Here is a 17,702-nt window from a genome sequence, read left to right on the forward strand (position 1 = left end):
CGGTGTGCGTGATCCAACGAATACCGTTACACCGATGAAGTTCGAGGCTGAGTGCGAACGATTCCACGGCCAAAGTGTGTATATTTTGCTGCTGGGAACAGTGATAGAATGTTGGTCAAATTTTGGTCATAATGATTGTATTTTCATTGTTTCAGTATTTTCACTCTCTTTATGTCAATGTTCTCACTATTAATTGTAAATTCAGGCGAAAATAAAATTGTTATTTATCTATAAAATGAGACTGGACTCAAGAGAAAAGATTTTCTTAATTCGTACAGTACGTGGTGTACTTTCCAACATTAAAATAGAAGGGAAAGCAGAGAACTATTAGCGTTCAGCGAAAGCCAGAATAAGGATTTTTGATGTGACATCAGAAGTCATTTATTGTTGAAAGTTCATTGGTACTATTTATATGTACAGTAAAAGCAAACTTCCAAAATATTCTGACGATGAAAAACATAAACTTACGATAAAAACAGTGAGTGTACAACCTTTTTATATGCGAAAGGCAAAAACAAAAAGGAGATGTAGATACATTGGAACAACAGGAACAGAAAACGATTGGTGAAACTTCTCGCCGCTCAATGAATATATTGGAAATGCGGACCACGTAATATTCTTTTTAAGCATCCCAGATTTGTGATTCTTTGGACCCCCATAAATAAATTAAAACTCTAGTCAGATTCATTTCTAGAACGCTGTTCATTCTCGTTTCTGTTACTTGTGCAAAAGGCAAAAACGACGCCCTTCGATCAGCACAGCATCGACGATGGATACATTTGTAAATGAATGATTGTTAAACTAAACTCACTGCCCGCGAAAGTCTGCCTGCTTAATCTAAATGTAAGTCTTGAGTTCTACAGAAAACGAGTGAGTAAAAAAAAACACAACTGGATGTTTCACGCGCCTGACACACGACGGCTTGTTACGGTCCTCCGAGGTGATTTTGGTTTACACAGACTTTCCGGTAGACAGCAGAGCCATTAGTCCTCCCGCACCGGCAACCGACAGGATGTAGTTGAAGGTCGGTGTGAAGGAACGCAGCAGATAGAAGCTAGCGAAGATCACAATCGCGAGGAATAGAGCGTTGTTGTAGAAGATGGAGAAAGTGGTTGCTTCATATTCGGCGACGTCGTTTTTCTTCCACAAAATACGTTCATCCTTTTCTTTGCGACTGATTTTTTTGTCGTCAGCCAACAAAGCGGTCATTTCACGTGTAACGGCATCCTCGCGTTTGTTAGCGATTTTGTGCTTTAACGTGAACTTAGTGTTCCGGTAGGCCATTGCCATTAGATAGGTGCACAGTCCGGTCACGATTGCGAAGAACACAACCGACGGAAGCAGTTCCATCTGATGCACCCTCCAAAAGAGCCCTACAACGAATACGTTACAATCAGAAACTCAAACAAGGATTACCATTAAAAGCATTCACTTACAAATTGGAACAGCCGAAATGATGAAGCCATTTCCGTAGAATAAGGCATTCGATTTGGTGCTTACGTTCCGACTGAAATCTTGCAGCAGCAGTTCTTCTTCCTTTGTAAATCCAGAGTTTTTACTATCGGCCATTGTCAACTACAAGTACTTTAGATATGCTACGCGATTAAACACAAATTGAACACTTCTGTGCGGCTGGCTCCGTGAACGACTTGTCTGAGACGAGACAAAAATCGAAAAGCAGACTAGCGTAAATGAGAAACGTAGCCGCGACGTGTCAAGATTTTGACGATGTGGATCTGCAACAATGCCCACCTCGGGACAGCTATGCCCGTCAACTGTCAACGAAAGTCGCACTTGCAGCGGTGCCAGTTTTCATACAAAACAATGAACATGCAAGGATTCAATTTAATTTGTGATAAAGACCAATGAGCCATCTGCCATTATTCACTTTAAACATGTGATTTAGTGCTCATTTAATTGTTTTCCGAGCTAACAGTCCTTTTCGAGACAAAAAAAAAATATAATTCTTTTTTAGGACTGATCAACCAAATGATTTTTGAGGCTATCTGAAAATCAGTCTTTCTTTAGACATTTTCAAACTAGAAGCATATCCCAAGACTTATTTAGTATAGTTACATTATATACTTCAAAATATTTCTGTGACATTTTCAGAAAGTGAATATATCTTACTTCATTACCCTTTACAAAATCTCCCTGTGTGACTTCATAATCATGAATATTTCAATTTATGTTAAACGCAACGAAATAATTTTTTCTCCACGCCTTCAAAAGTCTATTCAGCTATGTGTGAGATAACCACCCAAGTAACAATTCGAATGCTTATGGTTTTGATTCTAATTTTTAGGAGTTTTGTAAATGATTTTTTAATCCCTACCTGTTTTATGACAACTATAATAAGTGTCACAGTTTTTAAAGCTTCGTAGATCGTCTAAGGAATGGAAAGGGATGTTAGCACAGACTAACAGACATGACAGTATGAGTAAATTCTTTTAAAAATAATTTTTCGTGATGCACTAGTTCCACCTATATTGTACTGCGCGAACTATTTACTATCGGTACACCCCTTGTGTTATGTGAAAGTTTTTTTACTAGTTGGTTTCCCCTCGTTTGTCAACACCGATCAGCTGCTTGCAGGGATGCCTGATTTCATCAACATATTTGAGAATGAATCGACACAATAAATTATTGGATTACATTGATAATACATTTAACTTTTTCGCGAAGATAACCATTTATTTGACGCAACGTTGTTCATAAAGACTATTTTTTATTGTGTTGGTAGTTTTCACCCGAAATTAAGTGGCGGCAGACCAGAAGCAAGTAAATATTGTAACAAAACGGGTTCGATTTTGTATTCCGTTGGAGGATGAGAAGTAGGCACAATTATGTATTTAGTTTTGGCAATATGTATTAAATCTGTATCCTGCATGAAATTCGCATGGACGTAAACAAATCAATACATTACAGGTAATTCTGTATGAATGGCAACTCTGTTGGTAAATGAAAAAATAAACACAGTCTAGATAACAGACAGGATGTTTTTGATAGGGTAACGTGGCGCCATCATGACACATGTGAGTACTGTCCCAAATAAAGGAATATTCGAAATGACCGGTAAAATGATTGAAGAATCTAATTTGAGTGTCCTGTCTGTTAGTCTGTGATGTTAGTCCAACACTTGTTGTTACTAGAGGCCGTATATACTACTACGCACTCCACAAGTGTCACGGGAGAAGGAAATTTGTTAGTATAAATTTCAGTAATGGTAGTATTACCGTGCGACCTAGTATGTTCCGGTTTCAAGATGCTCGGATGTACCACTAAACTCACTGACTTCCCGAGTGAACATTTCAACAATATTCGATACTGAAGTCCCGAAAAGTCTTGATGTACCTTCTACAAAATAAACGAGTGAATAGGATTTAGACAAATATAGTTGATTCATTGTAGAGACATATTCTAAATTTTTTTTATAAAACCATTTCAAATCACCAAACAAAGGTCAACAGATTTCACGCGCGACTTGATTGTTTGCTATTTCTGCTTTATTATTTTAATTATTTATTAAAATTATTAATTGGACATATTGGTTGAACCGGGCAGCCGGCTACCGATAAAAAAATATTAATTTATCAAACAAACAAATATTTTTTTTACTTTTTATTCAATATACCGATATATGTTATCTCTGTTATTAACTTTGTAATATAAAAGGATTTGTGTTGATTTTTATCAATCAATTTATTATCATGAAAGACAAGCAATAACATGGAAGAATGCACATACCAAATAAAACTATTCTTCGAGGTAGCCGCAAATTGATAATTTGAATGAAGTTGAATGAAGAGAAAATTTAGTAAAATAGAGTAAGCAGAAATGAAACGAGAACTAAAAGGAAAAAGAAACTTCTGCAATTGTTTCTTTCAGAGCAAATTTGAGTGTTCTAAAGTACATCAAAGAAATTTATTGGCCGCCATTATGATGTCCTATACCGTAGCATTTATTGACATCAAATAAACTTCGAAATGCCAAAACGAGGAAATACGATGGACTTTCATGATTCATTTTCAGAAAGTATGCACAAGTTTTAACGCCACGAAATAGTTTCATGGAGATTTTCGCAAAAAACGCATTTATTTCAAAGCGATTAGTTATATTGTAATTAAAATCTAGTATAGTGACAAAATCAGAATCGACCTTCTCCGATTTGGATGAAACTTTGCACATGGCTTCAGTATGACAGACCATAAGTTTTTAAACGATTGAGAGGTCAATCCGACTCACGACTGATTTTAAAAAGGACGTATGTATTTTTGCATTTCGCAAAAATTGCCTTTTTCAAATCGTTGTAACTAGGAAACCGTTAATTGTACAAAAATGGCGTTCAGAAAGATGTTGTAGGGAAACGATTGGGCACTCTAAAAAAATATACACTGAAAAAAAATTTTGTTTTTTTTCTCAATAATTACAAAACAATCCGAAAAAGTTAAATAAAAAAAGCATGGTTTCAATTTTTTTAGATAATTTTTTTTTTGAAGATGTTTAAAACCTACAGATTGATGGCTGTCCTATCCGTGCCTTTTGAAAAATAAAGAAATTACAGCTAAAACAGTTTACGGGTCTCGTTGTAATTCGGAAATCGTTCATCGTACAAAAATGGCATCCAAGACGAATATAGGAAGGGAATCAATAGGGAACTCTAAAAAAATATACATCATCAATCAATCAATAGGGCACTCTAAAAAAATATAAATCATCAGTTAATTCAATCCGAATAAATTTAAAGTTGATCGAAAAGCTGGTTTCAGAATTTTCTTGAATTTGGAGTTTTGACGCAGATTTTGCTGATTCTTTACTTTGCTTTATAAACCTTTTAAAGAATGGTCCACTTGGCAGGAACAGGCTTTTATAGAGGTTTTCAGTAGGCTTTCGTGGAGTTTAAAGTTTTAATGCAAGATTTATTATGTAGCATTGAAGACAGCTAGAAGCATTTATTAATATTAAAAATGTTACTTGGAGTGCCCGAAAAAAAACTGTCGAAAAACAATATGATTTGTTGTTATAAAACCTTCCACAATTTTGCTTTGACAATTGAAAATTATTTTAATGTATTATTATACACTTTATAATTGATTGTGAACACGCTTTTTACAATATAAAGTATAGGTTGTTAAGTATCGTAACAATTCAAATCATAAAATTTAATCATTCATGTTTTCTTGGAAAACAATCAAATGTACAGTATGCATATTGTTTGAAACATCATGTGTACAATAAATTCAATTGTGAATCGTAGAAACAATATATTGAATCGTCGGAAATGAAAAAAAATGTCAAGATACAATACAATAAAATGTGTTGTAACCAAAAGATCTAATAGTGAATCAATTGTTTATGCTGTAAAATCCGAGGCGGACGACACTCAACAAATACAACTCAAATCCGAAAGGATTACTGCTCTTTTTTCAGTTGTGCATATCCTTGCAAACACTTGTTCATCTTTGTTACACATACTAACGGTTGGAGACGGATCGAACGTCTTTTACTGAGTTTTTGCTGGTTAAAAATATAACCATGGTGATTTTATACCTTATTGATACCAGTATTTGCATATGTAAATAAAACTGACACTATGACTAGAATGGCGAATTTCCAAAATTGAGACACAGAACCCAGTGTGACTCCCAAGTGGTCACGGTTATATATAGTAATTAATAAATTGAGTTTTTCCGAATAGCGAACTGAAATCAATATTTTGTAGGATTATTTTTCGATGTGGACAAGGAGAACGTACGATTTATGATAATGTTGACTATGTGTTCTAGTCAATCAGAGGTCTTTGAAGTAAAAATTCTCTAGAGGATTTAGTACATTTTAAATATATACGGTAACATCCATTACAGATCCTGTCTCAACACAATATTCAACGCAGCTCTAGGAAGTGATTTTCCTTATATTGTTAAAAAATTGAACTACACGAAACATGCTATAGTTTTATTGTGTGAACAATTCAGGCATTACTATTTTTATATCTAATTACATTTTTGTCGCAGTGTTCATCGCAGGGTTTTTATCTGTGAAACGTTGCTAATTAAGGAAGAAGCGATAGAGATCTTATAAAAAGGGAATGTTCATACCACAAATTGATCTAAGAAACTATTGATTGGAGTTCAGTCATTTTCATTAAATACTGTGGATCTGAAGAATATAATGGTTGCGATACAAAAGTAACAAAAAACAAATATCAATAATTTAATAATTTTATTAATAAATAATAATTAATATTAATAATTTTCGATAAGTATGGATGCAGTTCATGGAAGAATCATGTATGCAAATATTTTCATTTTTTATCGAGCTTCCACTATCTCTCAAGAATACCTCTCCAAATGTGAAGAACGAAATGTTTCGGATTTTCCATGTTTTCAAATAAAAAAAACCAATCCATTTTTTTTTAATAGATCCTTAGTCATGATCAGGTTTTCCTATGCATCATGCAGTTCCGAATTCATGTCAAACAAATCAAACTATTCACTTAATGAATACAATACATTAAAAACATAATTTTCAACCATCACTTTTCTTGATTTATTGATCCACCTTGACAACTCGTTTAATGTCACTAATAAATAAAAAAAAATTCTTCAAGAGATCGCATGTGCTTCGACTTTCTTACTAACGGTTAGACACGATTTTGAACGGTTAGATGTCTTATTATAGATAAATGCTATTTCATTATATTTTGACGACTTTTTTCATTTTATTGGGATAGTTCGGATCTGTCGTCCCCCTCGGTAAATCAATGGTTTATTTTTTTACAGGATGTGGCTTCTTGGTTTTTCGACCATCCGATTTATTTTTTCGTTACGTGTAACTTAGTATCTATTAATCAGATCTTTTTTGGTAGCGTGTGTACCTGTGCCCTATTTGCAAAACGGGCGTTGTTTCTCGTCATGCTATCACAGTACGCGTAAATCGAAAATGTTAACGACGAGTCAAAACATTGAAATTAAAAACAATCATCGGCTGTGTTAAGTTCAGTATTCGGAATATACGCTTATAATTCGTTATAACGATATTTTATTTTATTTTATTATTAATAAGTGCTCCATTTACAACGGTAATTTACCGTTGTACAATTTTAAAATTTCCGTATTAAGATGTTCGATCACGATTTACGAAATTATGACTTGAAAGTAGAACTTGCAAAATGCTTCAATGGTCACGGAATTGTTTATTTGGGGCAACATTTGCCCACGAAACAACACGTAGCTGTCAAAAAGTTTCTCATGGAAGATTTGAAAAATGACTTCAATCTTATCATGGTAATACTGAGCTTATTAATTAAAAAACGAAACCATTTAAAGTTGCCAATTTTAGGAAGAGTCGAAACATTTGCGAGAATTCGATCACCCAAATATTCTCAGCTATTACACCGCATTCGTGCACAACCTAGATCTGTACTTTATTCTTCCACTGATGTGCTACGGTTCTTGTCGGGACACAATGAGCAATTATTTCGAAACCGGGTTTCCAGAGGTTCTGCTGGCCTGCATCCTGCGGGACGTAATCCACGGATTGGAGTATCTGCATCGTAAAGGTTACATCCACCGGTCGATTCGGGCCAGTCACATATTTTTGAACGAATCCAGAGCCATAATCGGTGGCTTTCGTGTATGCACCAGTTTCCTGGGTGAAGGAAAGCGAGTCAAAACCCTGCACGAACTTCCACCGCATTCGACCAAAAGTCTCAACTGGCTGGCACCGGAAGTGCTGGCACAGAATCTGCTCGGATACACAGAAAAATCGGACATTTACAGTCTGGGAATCACGACCTGCGAGTTGGCCAATGGGGTGGAACCGTTCAGTAACTTCCAGACTACGCTGATGCTGACGGAAAAGATGCGAGGCTATCAGCCGTTACTGCTCGACTGCACCACAATCCCCAGCGAAGAAGTTTTTGCCCAAGCAATGGATTCCGGCATCGGCGATAGCAATTCTTCGCAGACCCGGCAGATTTATGCCTCCAGACAGATTTCCGATGCGATGCACAGATTTGCCGAGCTGTGTCTGGTTTCGTAAGTGTGCTGTTTGGTTCCTTGGAAAAGTGTGATTTGAGTTTTATTTTTCGTTTCGTTGATTTGACAGGAATCCCACCGAAAGGCCAGGTGCAATAGGTCTGCTTAACCATCCCGTGTTCAAGCAGTGCAAACACACCAACATACGGGAACAATTTGCCGCATGCGACATAGAGACTGCGGATTTTAACACTATTAAAGGTAATTTTGAACAAATTGAATCGCTTTAAAACAAATACTTTAACAATGTTTTTCTTTTTAATTTTTAGACTACGATCTCAATTTATCGAACGAATTCTCAGGTATGTCGATGGACACTAGTGGAGGTAATTTCGAGTGGGATTTCGAAGAATCTTGAACTACCGATCCCGAATCAGTCCATCGTCGTCATCACATTACAACAGCGCACTGCAACTGCATCCAAACACGCAATAATCAAATAAAAACGCAATGCAGATCATGGTTTGTTAGTAACGTAGACATTGTTACGGTTACCCAGAGATGCAGAGCGTGCGGACTAGTTGTTCATTTTAGGACATGTTTTAGAGTAACAAAATAAAAAAAAACACCAGAAAACATAAATGTATAAATTAGGCTTTTATTCCTCAATTTAAAATAAAATAGTTTCAAAAAGGTGTAACTTTCGTTTCAGTTAAAAAAAATAACAGCTGAAGAAATGCATTTGACTGTACTTTTACGTTCCCAGGAATCTTACATGTGCAAAAAGTGGAACCCTTGAACTGAATTCCCTTCGTAAGGAATAATAATAATACTAAGAATTTTGAAGCATTATTGAGATTGGTATTGAAGAACGGAACTGCGTAATTAAAGTAAATTCTTTTAAGTAACATGTTGATGGCGACTATGCTCTAAATAGGGTAGAAACAGGCTAACGATTACTCGATGTATCCACTTGTAACTAGTTTGTTCTTTCTATGCAATTTTAATGCTTTTATTGGAATATTAGAAAAATATGGTGGATGCTCAGTAATTTTTGTTTTAACGAATGGTGTTCAACCACTCATAACCATACGAACAAATTCTTCGTAGTTGACATTACCCTGCGAGTCCTCCTGGTTCTGAAGAAGTTGTTCGACCTAAAATCGAACGAGAAAAAAAATTAATCCGTTTCATTCGACACGAAACATCCTCGCATCCTCAGACGTACCTCATCGTCGGCCAACTTTTCACCCAGCGTCGTCAACAAATGTCTCAACTCGGCCGACGAGATGAACCCGCTGGCATCTTTGTCGAAGTGTCGCAAACCCTCGATAAAGTCATCCGCCGTGTCCGCGGTGCGCTGCTTCGAAATTGCCTGGTAGATCGGCAAAAATACCTCGAACGAAACGCGCTCGTCCGGCTTCAGCTGCATCGTGAATTTTTTCACGTCCGTCTCGGTCGGGTTCTGGCCGAGAGCCCGCAGACATTCGCCGATCTGTTGCTGCTGGATTTTTCCATCGCCGCGGTTGTCGAACAGATTGAAGGCTTCCTGGAATTCTGTGGAACAAAGAGGAAAAAAACAAAATGCAACAAATTAGCACGAGTGATGATGGAAAACATGAAGCAATGCAAATCATTTTGCCGATAAAAATTAGCATGTACGATTGAAACGACAACAAACAGAGATTTGTTCTATCGAAAAAGGTAAGAACTAGTTTGCAACAAGTTGAATGATAACCGGATAACCTTGAGCGTCTGTTCCTTGAAATCTGTACGAATCCTTTGTGTAGTTGCAAACATTAGTAAAAACTGTTCATTGAATAGAAACAGGAAAGTATATTTGAACGTAATTTAGCAAAATCTACAAAACTAAACACCCTATAGTTCCGGAACCGGAAGTATTATCCACAACAAATTTAGGGATTCCATATAAAACCGTAAGACTTTGAATCTATAGCGGCCCTTACACGTGACAATATTATTGTCAATCCAAAGTATTGTCAATACCGTCAATCCAATTGGCTTGGTAACTTGAGTCCGAGTTTTTCGAAAAATTCAAGCGTTTGGCGCTTTAAATATTGCAAATGAATATTAAAATATTGAGAGAAGAGGTCATTGCACATATTTAACAGTTTCTCTCTTGAGAGAAAGTATTGTCGGATTGATGAGCGGTTTTGATTTTTTGACAATATTTTCATCAATCCAATGAAGTTTCCATCACACGATCAAAAGTATTGTCAATACTCCTTGTATTGACAATAATATTGTCTCGTGTAAGGGCAGCTTATAAGTTTTTCATATTCGATTAAGGAAAAGTGAGTATGATCATTTTGGCAGTTTTTGGACCATTTTTCTCTACTTTGATTCGTCGCTAGATAACGGTATAAAATTTTTAACGCTTGACTTAGTAGAAATTTTGAAGTTGAACCTAAGTTCGCGAAAATCGGTCGAACTATCTCTGGGAATATATACTGAGTTCCATTCTGGAGTATTTGAACACTATTTTCGGTGCTGGCCGGAATAGGAAATCGGTAACCAGGATAGCCGGAATTAATTTGAAGTACGGCTTACTGAAAATGACTAACGATGGGAATAGTTTCGAACCCAGTTTGAGAAAATTGACTGAATATTGATTATAGAGACGAAATTGAACAAAACACACTGTGTGTTTCGTTCGTAAAGGCGTGTTGTGTTTTCTTCTTCCTTACCAGCATGTACCACCATTGTCATTTTACATAACTGTTTTAAAGTATTGATGCTCATCGCCTTGAAACTGCGGAACTGAAAGTCGGATCCGGGCAGTGTTAGTGATTGCCAAAAATTTGACAGAAGCTGCTATATTGTATACAACATTTTCAATCCGGTAGAAGATGCTACAAGAACTCGTGTCTTTCAATGCATGAACTGTGAGAGAATTTTTCTACATTTCTTCGCTCCACTTCATACTCTGAGTAATTCACGGCCCTTACAAAAAAATTACAGTCTGATAATGATCGGTGCTGTGTGGAATTTACCAAGAAAGAATCGCAAGTTGAAATTATCGCAGAAAATCGAATCGATGTTTCAACTTGATGATTCTCATACTACGTTGCAATATTTCAAAACCCTTGTGTGGAGCATTCACCGACATTTTCAAAAACTTATACAAAGGTTATATGCACATAGTTAAAATAAGCGGCAATAGTAAAATGATTCTATCGCAATTATCCACTGCCCATACAGAATCGGATCGCGAAACGAGAATAAGCGACCGTTTGTTGCTTCAGAGAGGATCCCAACAGCAGCGTGCTAATCTTTGATTCTCAGAAATGTCATCGAGAGAAATTCGCTCTCGCACTGGTGTCCATGCTATGTTAAATGAACCATGCCGGGTTTTTGTTGCTGCGATGATATCCGTCTCTCTTTGATGACACTGATTTAATCGTGTGAAGAGTTGCTAGTGAGCATTCTTTGATACGATAAAAGCCATCCTTGGATCCGGGTAAAATTTCAACGTAAGTTCTACTTTTGGAGTATTTTTTTTTTCATTACTTTCGGTGCTGTCGGAACAGAAAACGAAGGACTACTAGTGCCTACTAGTGAGAATTAGGTTTATATACCAACAAAGTATTAGGTTCTATAGACTAGAAAAGTTTATCAGTCAGTTTTCTGGAATTTGTACCTGTTTGTGCCATTGATTGTTACTTCTGAAATTGAAAATATTCCACTTATCACGTTTCAGCTCTGAAACCGGAAGTCGGATCCGGATAAAATGATCCAGAAATTTTCAAAGAACTATAAGACCTTTCATTCGAATCTTAGTTTGTGAAAACCGGTTAAGGGATGTGTAGAGTCAATTTTGAAAAATCTTTTTTTTTTCTTTGTATTTTCTTATAGTAGAATATTCTGTGAAATTTTCAAGCCTATCGAAACAAAACGCAGCAAGTTATGAGCCTTTATCTTTGCTTATCTCATACTGCGAATTAAGTAAGGAGTGTATCGATAAGTAGTTAGCAACAGTAATTACTCTGAAATGGCTTAATTTTTTGCAACGTGTTTTGCGGTGACATGTTTGTTTACATGTCAATAACAGCTGCGCATTCGATTGGTTTCGGTACGGTTTATCGTTTCAATGATGAGTCGAATTGATCCGGCACTTCCGGTGAAACTCTCAACGGGTGAGCACGTTGCATCGTGTTAGTCCGGAGAAAATTCGAGTATTTCGCAAGAAAGAAAGGATTTTCAGCCGCACTTTGACGATTCGACGCAGCCACACAGCGAGATTTTCGCTTGTAGTCAAGTGAAAAGAAAGTCCACTGGACTATAAACGTAAATTAACTGGCAATATAGCCTTAATTGCTGTGTCATCAATTCGGCATCATCTCAAGTGAGGTGACGCCAACCAGAAAAGAAGAAGAAGAAAGAAGAATTGATCCGGAAACGCGAAAGAAAATTCTGCACACTTGGTGCTCAGAAAGTGGTGTCACGTACAACGAAATTGCAAAACGTGTGAAAATGCACCACACCAGTGTCAAAAATATTATCGAGAAGTTCGGTAAGACCCTTTCCATGAATGATTTGCCCCGATCCGGTAGGAAAACCAGCCAGCCCGGCCGGGACTTAAAAGTGGTTAAGTACATCAGAAAAAGCCCATCGGAGTCGACGGGGGATTTGGCCAAGCAGTTCAACACCAGCATCGGACTGATTCAATGGATCAAAGTTCGGAACTCCCTGAAAACGTACAAGAAACCGAAGGTGCCGAAAAAGTCCCTTTTACAGCAAGTTCAGGCCAAAACAAGAGCGCGAAAACTGTATAACCGGATTTTACAGAATAAAGACGGATGCATCCTGATCGACGACGAAATCTACGCCAAGGAAGACTCTTGAGCGCTGCCCGGACCGCAATATTATACGAAATCGGTGCACCAGGACCTGGACGACGCTGACACCACGGTGGCGATGGAAAAGTTTGGGCAGAAGGTGTTGGTCTGGCAAGCAATTTGTACCTGTGGTTTGCGGTCGTCGATTTTCTTCATGAAGGGCACAATTAACGCCAAGGTGTACGAGAAAGAATGTTTGAAGAAGAGAATGCAGCCACTGTACAGAAAGCATAAGGCTCCTCCTCTCTTCTGGTCGGATTTGGCTGTCCAAAGTGCGAGCGTTTCACATAAACTAGGATTTTCTTCAATATAACCAGTGAAATGCATAAAAATGTAATTTTTTTACAATATATCGGAAACTGATGTCAAAATATGTTTTTTTTTGCTTTTTTATTCAATAATCAATGTTGCTAACTACTTTTCGATACACTCCTCAAGTGTTTCCTTCGATTTTATAGACAAAAAACTTTAAACGCGTTTTTCTCGAAATGGAGCTTTTGAAAGCCCGTGTCCATGGTCATTCAAAAACTACTGTACCATTTTTTTTTTCAAATTTTGCACACTCTTTCTACATGTAAAATATCAGACCCCAACGTTTGCCTTTTCGTTATTAGTTACTGTGGGGAGGTTTTACAGCTACAAAATGACCGCTTTTTTCATGAAAACTCGTTGTTTTGACTTTAAACCATCACCAAAAATTGGAAAAAAAAAAACATACAGAAACGTTGGCGTCTAGGAAAACATCTACTATAACTATGCCGCTTTGATTTGATGACTTCTGATACTTTTGCGGTGAAATACAGTGGACACCGCAAATCGTGATTTTTAAGACGCTTCCTTAAAAATACTTCTTCACCGACCTATTTCTCAATATTTCTCCAGGAAATAATATCAAGATTTGTGACAATCGATAAAAGCAGCGCCGAGAAATCGAAGTGAGTTCTCTACTTTTGGAGTTTTTCTTCGCTACCTTCGGTGCTTCCGGAACCAGTAGTGCCGAGTTATGTTTATACTCCCACAAACTAACAAATTTTGCAGACTAGAAGAATCTATCAGTAAGTTTTCTGGGATTTGTACCCTTTCTTGTCAACGAGGGTAAAAAAAATAAAAAATTTTACACTTATCGCGCCTCAGTTCCGAAACCGGAAGTCGGATCCGGATGAAATGTTCCAGAAATTTTTGAAGAACTAAAAGACTTTTCATTCGAATTTTAATTTGTGAAAATCGGTTAAGCAATTTCTGAGAAAATTCAATACACCTATTTTCCTTAATTTCGGTTTTCACAGTGATTGCATAGCCTTTCTATATGAGAAAGGCAAAACGACGGGTGGGCAATGTCAGAGACATAACTGGATGACGTGAATACGAATAAAACTGACATGTTTTTTCCAAACTTCGCACTTTTTTTCTTTTGTTTGAGCGTATCCTATACCTATTTATTATGAAAGAGGTAAACAAACATAATAGAATATCATATATAATACTGTGGTGTTCTTCACACCAATTTTCTTCGATTCTTAAAAGAATAACCGAAATCGGTTTGCTGACCGTCTACTGATAAGAACTATCAATTGGAGAAGATTTGAGGTCGATTTAGAAAATTTTTTACGGGTTTTCGCTCTTTTCAGTGATGGTAAAAAAATTTTAACACACTTTACCCTATATTTCCGGATCCGGAAGTCAGATTCGGATGGAATTCAGGAATTACTTATGGGACCACAGGACCTTCAATGAGAAAAGTTAGATCACATATTTTCATTTTTTTTACATTTCACTCCATAACTCCGAAACCGGAAGTCGGATCCAAATAATATTCAGGAATTGTGTATGGGACCACAAGACCTTTCATTTGAATCTAATACTATGTTCACACTATGAGTTAAAACAAGTTTTAACTCTGATTTCATGTTTTAAGCGAAATAACATGTTTTACTTTTGCGTTATTTCATATTTAGAAACGTCATATTAAAACATGTTTTCCCGAAATAACATGATATAATTGTCAGTAAAGCACAACCCTGCTAGCATTTTCCGTCATTTTACGGCTATGTCAATTGACAAGCTTTTCAACAACAGCAGTTTTCCATCAAAGTAGCCATGTACTCACAATAAAACAAAACTGGAATCTGGTACTAACGTTGCCAGGTATGCCGATACCTCGGTATTTATACAGATGTTTGACCTCTATACCGCAATACAGATATGTACTCCCAAAATATCGATAATTCATGGATTACATAGATAAGTACCGATTTTGGTTTTTAGCTCGAATAGTCATGAGAAAAGGTTGTCGTGGGACCTTTTTTTTTGTTCACCTTTTGGTGCCATTTCCAACTACTTATGTAGAAGAGATATTGATACATCCTCCAGTTATGTCTGTGACATTACCCATTCGCTTTTTTGGCAACTCCACTGTATGAACCAACAGACAATCTGAGCCGAATGGTCTGACACTTGGCTCTCCGGGACTCGACTAAAAAAACTGGTTTTCACAGTGACGGCTCTATCTTCTTGTATGAGCAATGGGCCGAAACAGTGATCAGGGTGGCAAGTGAATTGCCGATTTCAATTTCCCGGGTTTTTCCCGGTTTTTTTAGATAAAAATTCCCGGTTTTTGAAATAGGCTCAAATCGTCCCTGTTTAGTTTTTCTTAAAAATTTTTTAATTCAAACTTTAAACAAATATCCCATGTCCGAAAAGGATTATTGTAATAGGTCCGCTAGTTGAGGATTCAAATACTTTCCAGGCATTTTGATGTATAAATAGAAAATATTCATTATAACATGTGCATTTGGTTACACGTAACCGATTTTTTCCGAGTGCACATGACTGTTTTTGTTATTTTTTTGGTATACATATGATTGAAATCAAACCAATAATGAATGACAATCCAAAAAACGGACGCTTGCCACTCGGAGAAAACAACAACAATCTATGCTTGCAACTTCAAATCATTTTGCACAGAGCTTTCTTCGCTCCTTCCAGAAGTGAAAGTGGAAATCTCAGTTCGGCGGGAAAATTATAAACGGCATGATGGCCAAGGACGACTTTTATCGTATCAAAGAACGCTCACTAGCAACTCTTCACACGATTCAATCAGTGCCATCAAAGAGAGACGGATATCATCACAGCAACAAAAAAAACCGGCATGGTTCATTTAATATAAAATAGACACCAGTGCGAGAGCGAATTTCTCTCGATGACCTGTCTGAGAATCAAATGTTAGCACGCTGCTGTGAGGTTTCTTTCTGAAGCAACAAACGGTTGCTTATTCTCGTTTTGTGATCCGATTCTATACGGGCAGTGGATAACTGCGATACAATCATTTTACTATTACCGCTTATTCTAACTATGTGCATATAACCTTTGTATAAGTTGTATCTATGAAAATAGATGTGAATGCTCCAGACCAGGGTGGTGAATTGGTGAATTCCTCACAACACCGATCATTGCCGGACTGTATATATTTTGTTAAGGGCTGTGAAGTATGAAGAGAAGAGTATGAAGTGGAGCGAAGAAATGTAGAAAAATTCTCTCACAGTTCATGCATTGAGAGACAGCGAGTTCTTGTAGCATCTTCTACCAGATTGAAAATGTTGTATACAGATAAATATCGAGCCGCTTTCTGCCAAATTATCGGCAATCACCAACACTGATGATGGCACAGCGAATCTAACATAATATCGTCATTGCCAGGGCTTCGGCCATGGTACAATAAATTGTTATATGGACATATACTGTTCAAATTATGTAGCACATCTGTTCAATGAACGATACCCTCAGATGAATTATCATGCTGTGATTGTGATGAAAATCATAAAAACAATTATTAACAAAGTCATGTCAGACCAAAATTTTGAAATTTTCATCTAATAGAATTGAATTTAAAATCGTATACCTAAGATTTCGCAAAACCGTTCGGCTGCCACGACTTGCTCTTTTGAAACCCCATTTTTTTCTAATGTATCTCTTAGTCAATAAACAATGTTTACGATTTCAATGCGTTGATGGGCAAATAAATCAAATGATAGCTGTTTAAATGCACAATATATCGATCTGTTTTTTTTCCTAAATGCTCTAATTCTAAATGCTCGTAGAGGAATCCGAAAAATAATCAGAAAGTACGAGTTCCGTTGGTTGGTTTAAAATTGGTTTAAAACCAGTTTTATTCCCAATAACTTAGCTAATTTATCTTCTATGAGAAATCTTTCTACAATTGATCTGATTCTAGCAGATCAATCAATAATATTCATGGTTTCAAATTAGGCAATGATTAGTACAATTAGTTGTATATTCTACCGGCTTAGAACTAATCGACTAGAACACTATTGAATGTAAACCCTGAAATTGTTGTGGGAAATATAGATATAGCCGTATATAATTTAAATCATTACTTTATTGAAGTTCCAAAAGCTCAAACTAAATTAAATTCACCTTCATCTACATCAATATCAACGTTCTAGTGATCCTACTATGGAATAATTGAGGACCTTTAAAATAAAATGAAACATAGATTCACTGAACAAATCAATCCATTTTCTTAATCTTTCTAAGATTCTATACTGGTCCTCAGAAACCAGTTTCAATAATTTTATTAAAAATTTGCCCTATGTTACCTAGGGATTTTGCCATAAATTTTGCAGGTGTGTTGAATACTTATTCAAAAATTTAATAAAAAATCAACAGAAGCATCCAAATTACCCTTATTTTTCAAAATGAGCTTTCATTATGCTGTTATTGATAACAACTAAAAAAACGCTTCCTGTTTTATTTAAAACTGCCTGCAAGTCTCTTAAAATCGTTGAACGAGACATGGGGTGTTGGCCCAATTTCCAATGGAATGCTCAGCATAGAAACTGTATGG

At 36.5% G+C, this 17,702-nt stretch overlaps 3 protein-coding genes across 5 annotated transcripts in view; 1 reads left to right on the top strand and 2 right to left on the bottom strand.

Annotated features, from left to right (window-relative positions):
• Positions 1 to 683: 683 nt before the first annotated feature.
• Positions 684 to 1,732, bottom strand: LOC131430336 (translocon-associated protein subunit gamma). Its single transcript, XM_058595231.1, has 2 exons — positions 1,437 to 1,732; positions 684 to 1,373 (listed from the first exon to the last, which is right to left on the bottom strand). The coding sequence occupies exons 1-2, from the start codon at positions 1,567 to 1,569 to the stop codon at positions 952 to 954; spliced, it is 555 nt and encodes a 184-aa protein (XP_058451214.1). The 5' UTR covers positions 1,570 to 1,732; the 3' UTR covers positions 684 to 951.
• A 5,192-nt stretch (positions 1,733 to 6,924) lies between these two features.
• LOC131430339 (STE20-related kinase adapter protein alpha) lies at positions 6,925 to 8,674 on the top strand. Its single transcript, XM_058595235.1, has 4 exons — positions 6,925 to 7,286; positions 7,342 to 8,039; positions 8,110 to 8,240; positions 8,309 to 8,674. The coding sequence occupies exons 1-4, from the start codon at positions 7,122 to 7,124 to the stop codon at positions 8,395 to 8,397; spliced, it is 1,083 nt and encodes a 360-aa protein (XP_058451218.1). The 5' UTR covers positions 6,925 to 7,121; the 3' UTR covers positions 8,398 to 8,674.
• The window catches only part of LOC131430341 (myosin-2 essential light chain), a 66,472-nt gene continuing 57,387 nt past the window's right edge, over positions 8,618 to 17,702 (bottom strand). For all 3 annotated transcript variants that reach the window (XM_058595238.1, XM_058595239.1, XM_058595237.1), the window contains 2 exons: positions 9,208 to 9,536; positions 8,618 to 9,136 (listed from right to left, as the gene is read on the bottom strand). In XM_058595238.1, coding sequence (XP_058451221.1) covers positions 9,053 to 9,136; positions 9,208 to 9,536 — 413 coding nt within the window. In that variant the 3' untranslated portion in view covers positions 8,618 to 9,052. The remainder of the gene's footprint in view (positions 9,137 to 9,207; positions 9,537 to 17,702) is intronic.

This window comes from Malaya genurostris, chromosome 2 (assembly GCF_030247185.1).
Source record: "Malaya genurostris strain Urasoe2022 chromosome 2, Malgen_1.1, whole genome shotgun sequence".
NCBI classification, from domain to species: domain Eukaryota; kingdom Metazoa; phylum Arthropoda; class Insecta; order Diptera; family Culicidae; genus Malaya; species Malaya genurostris.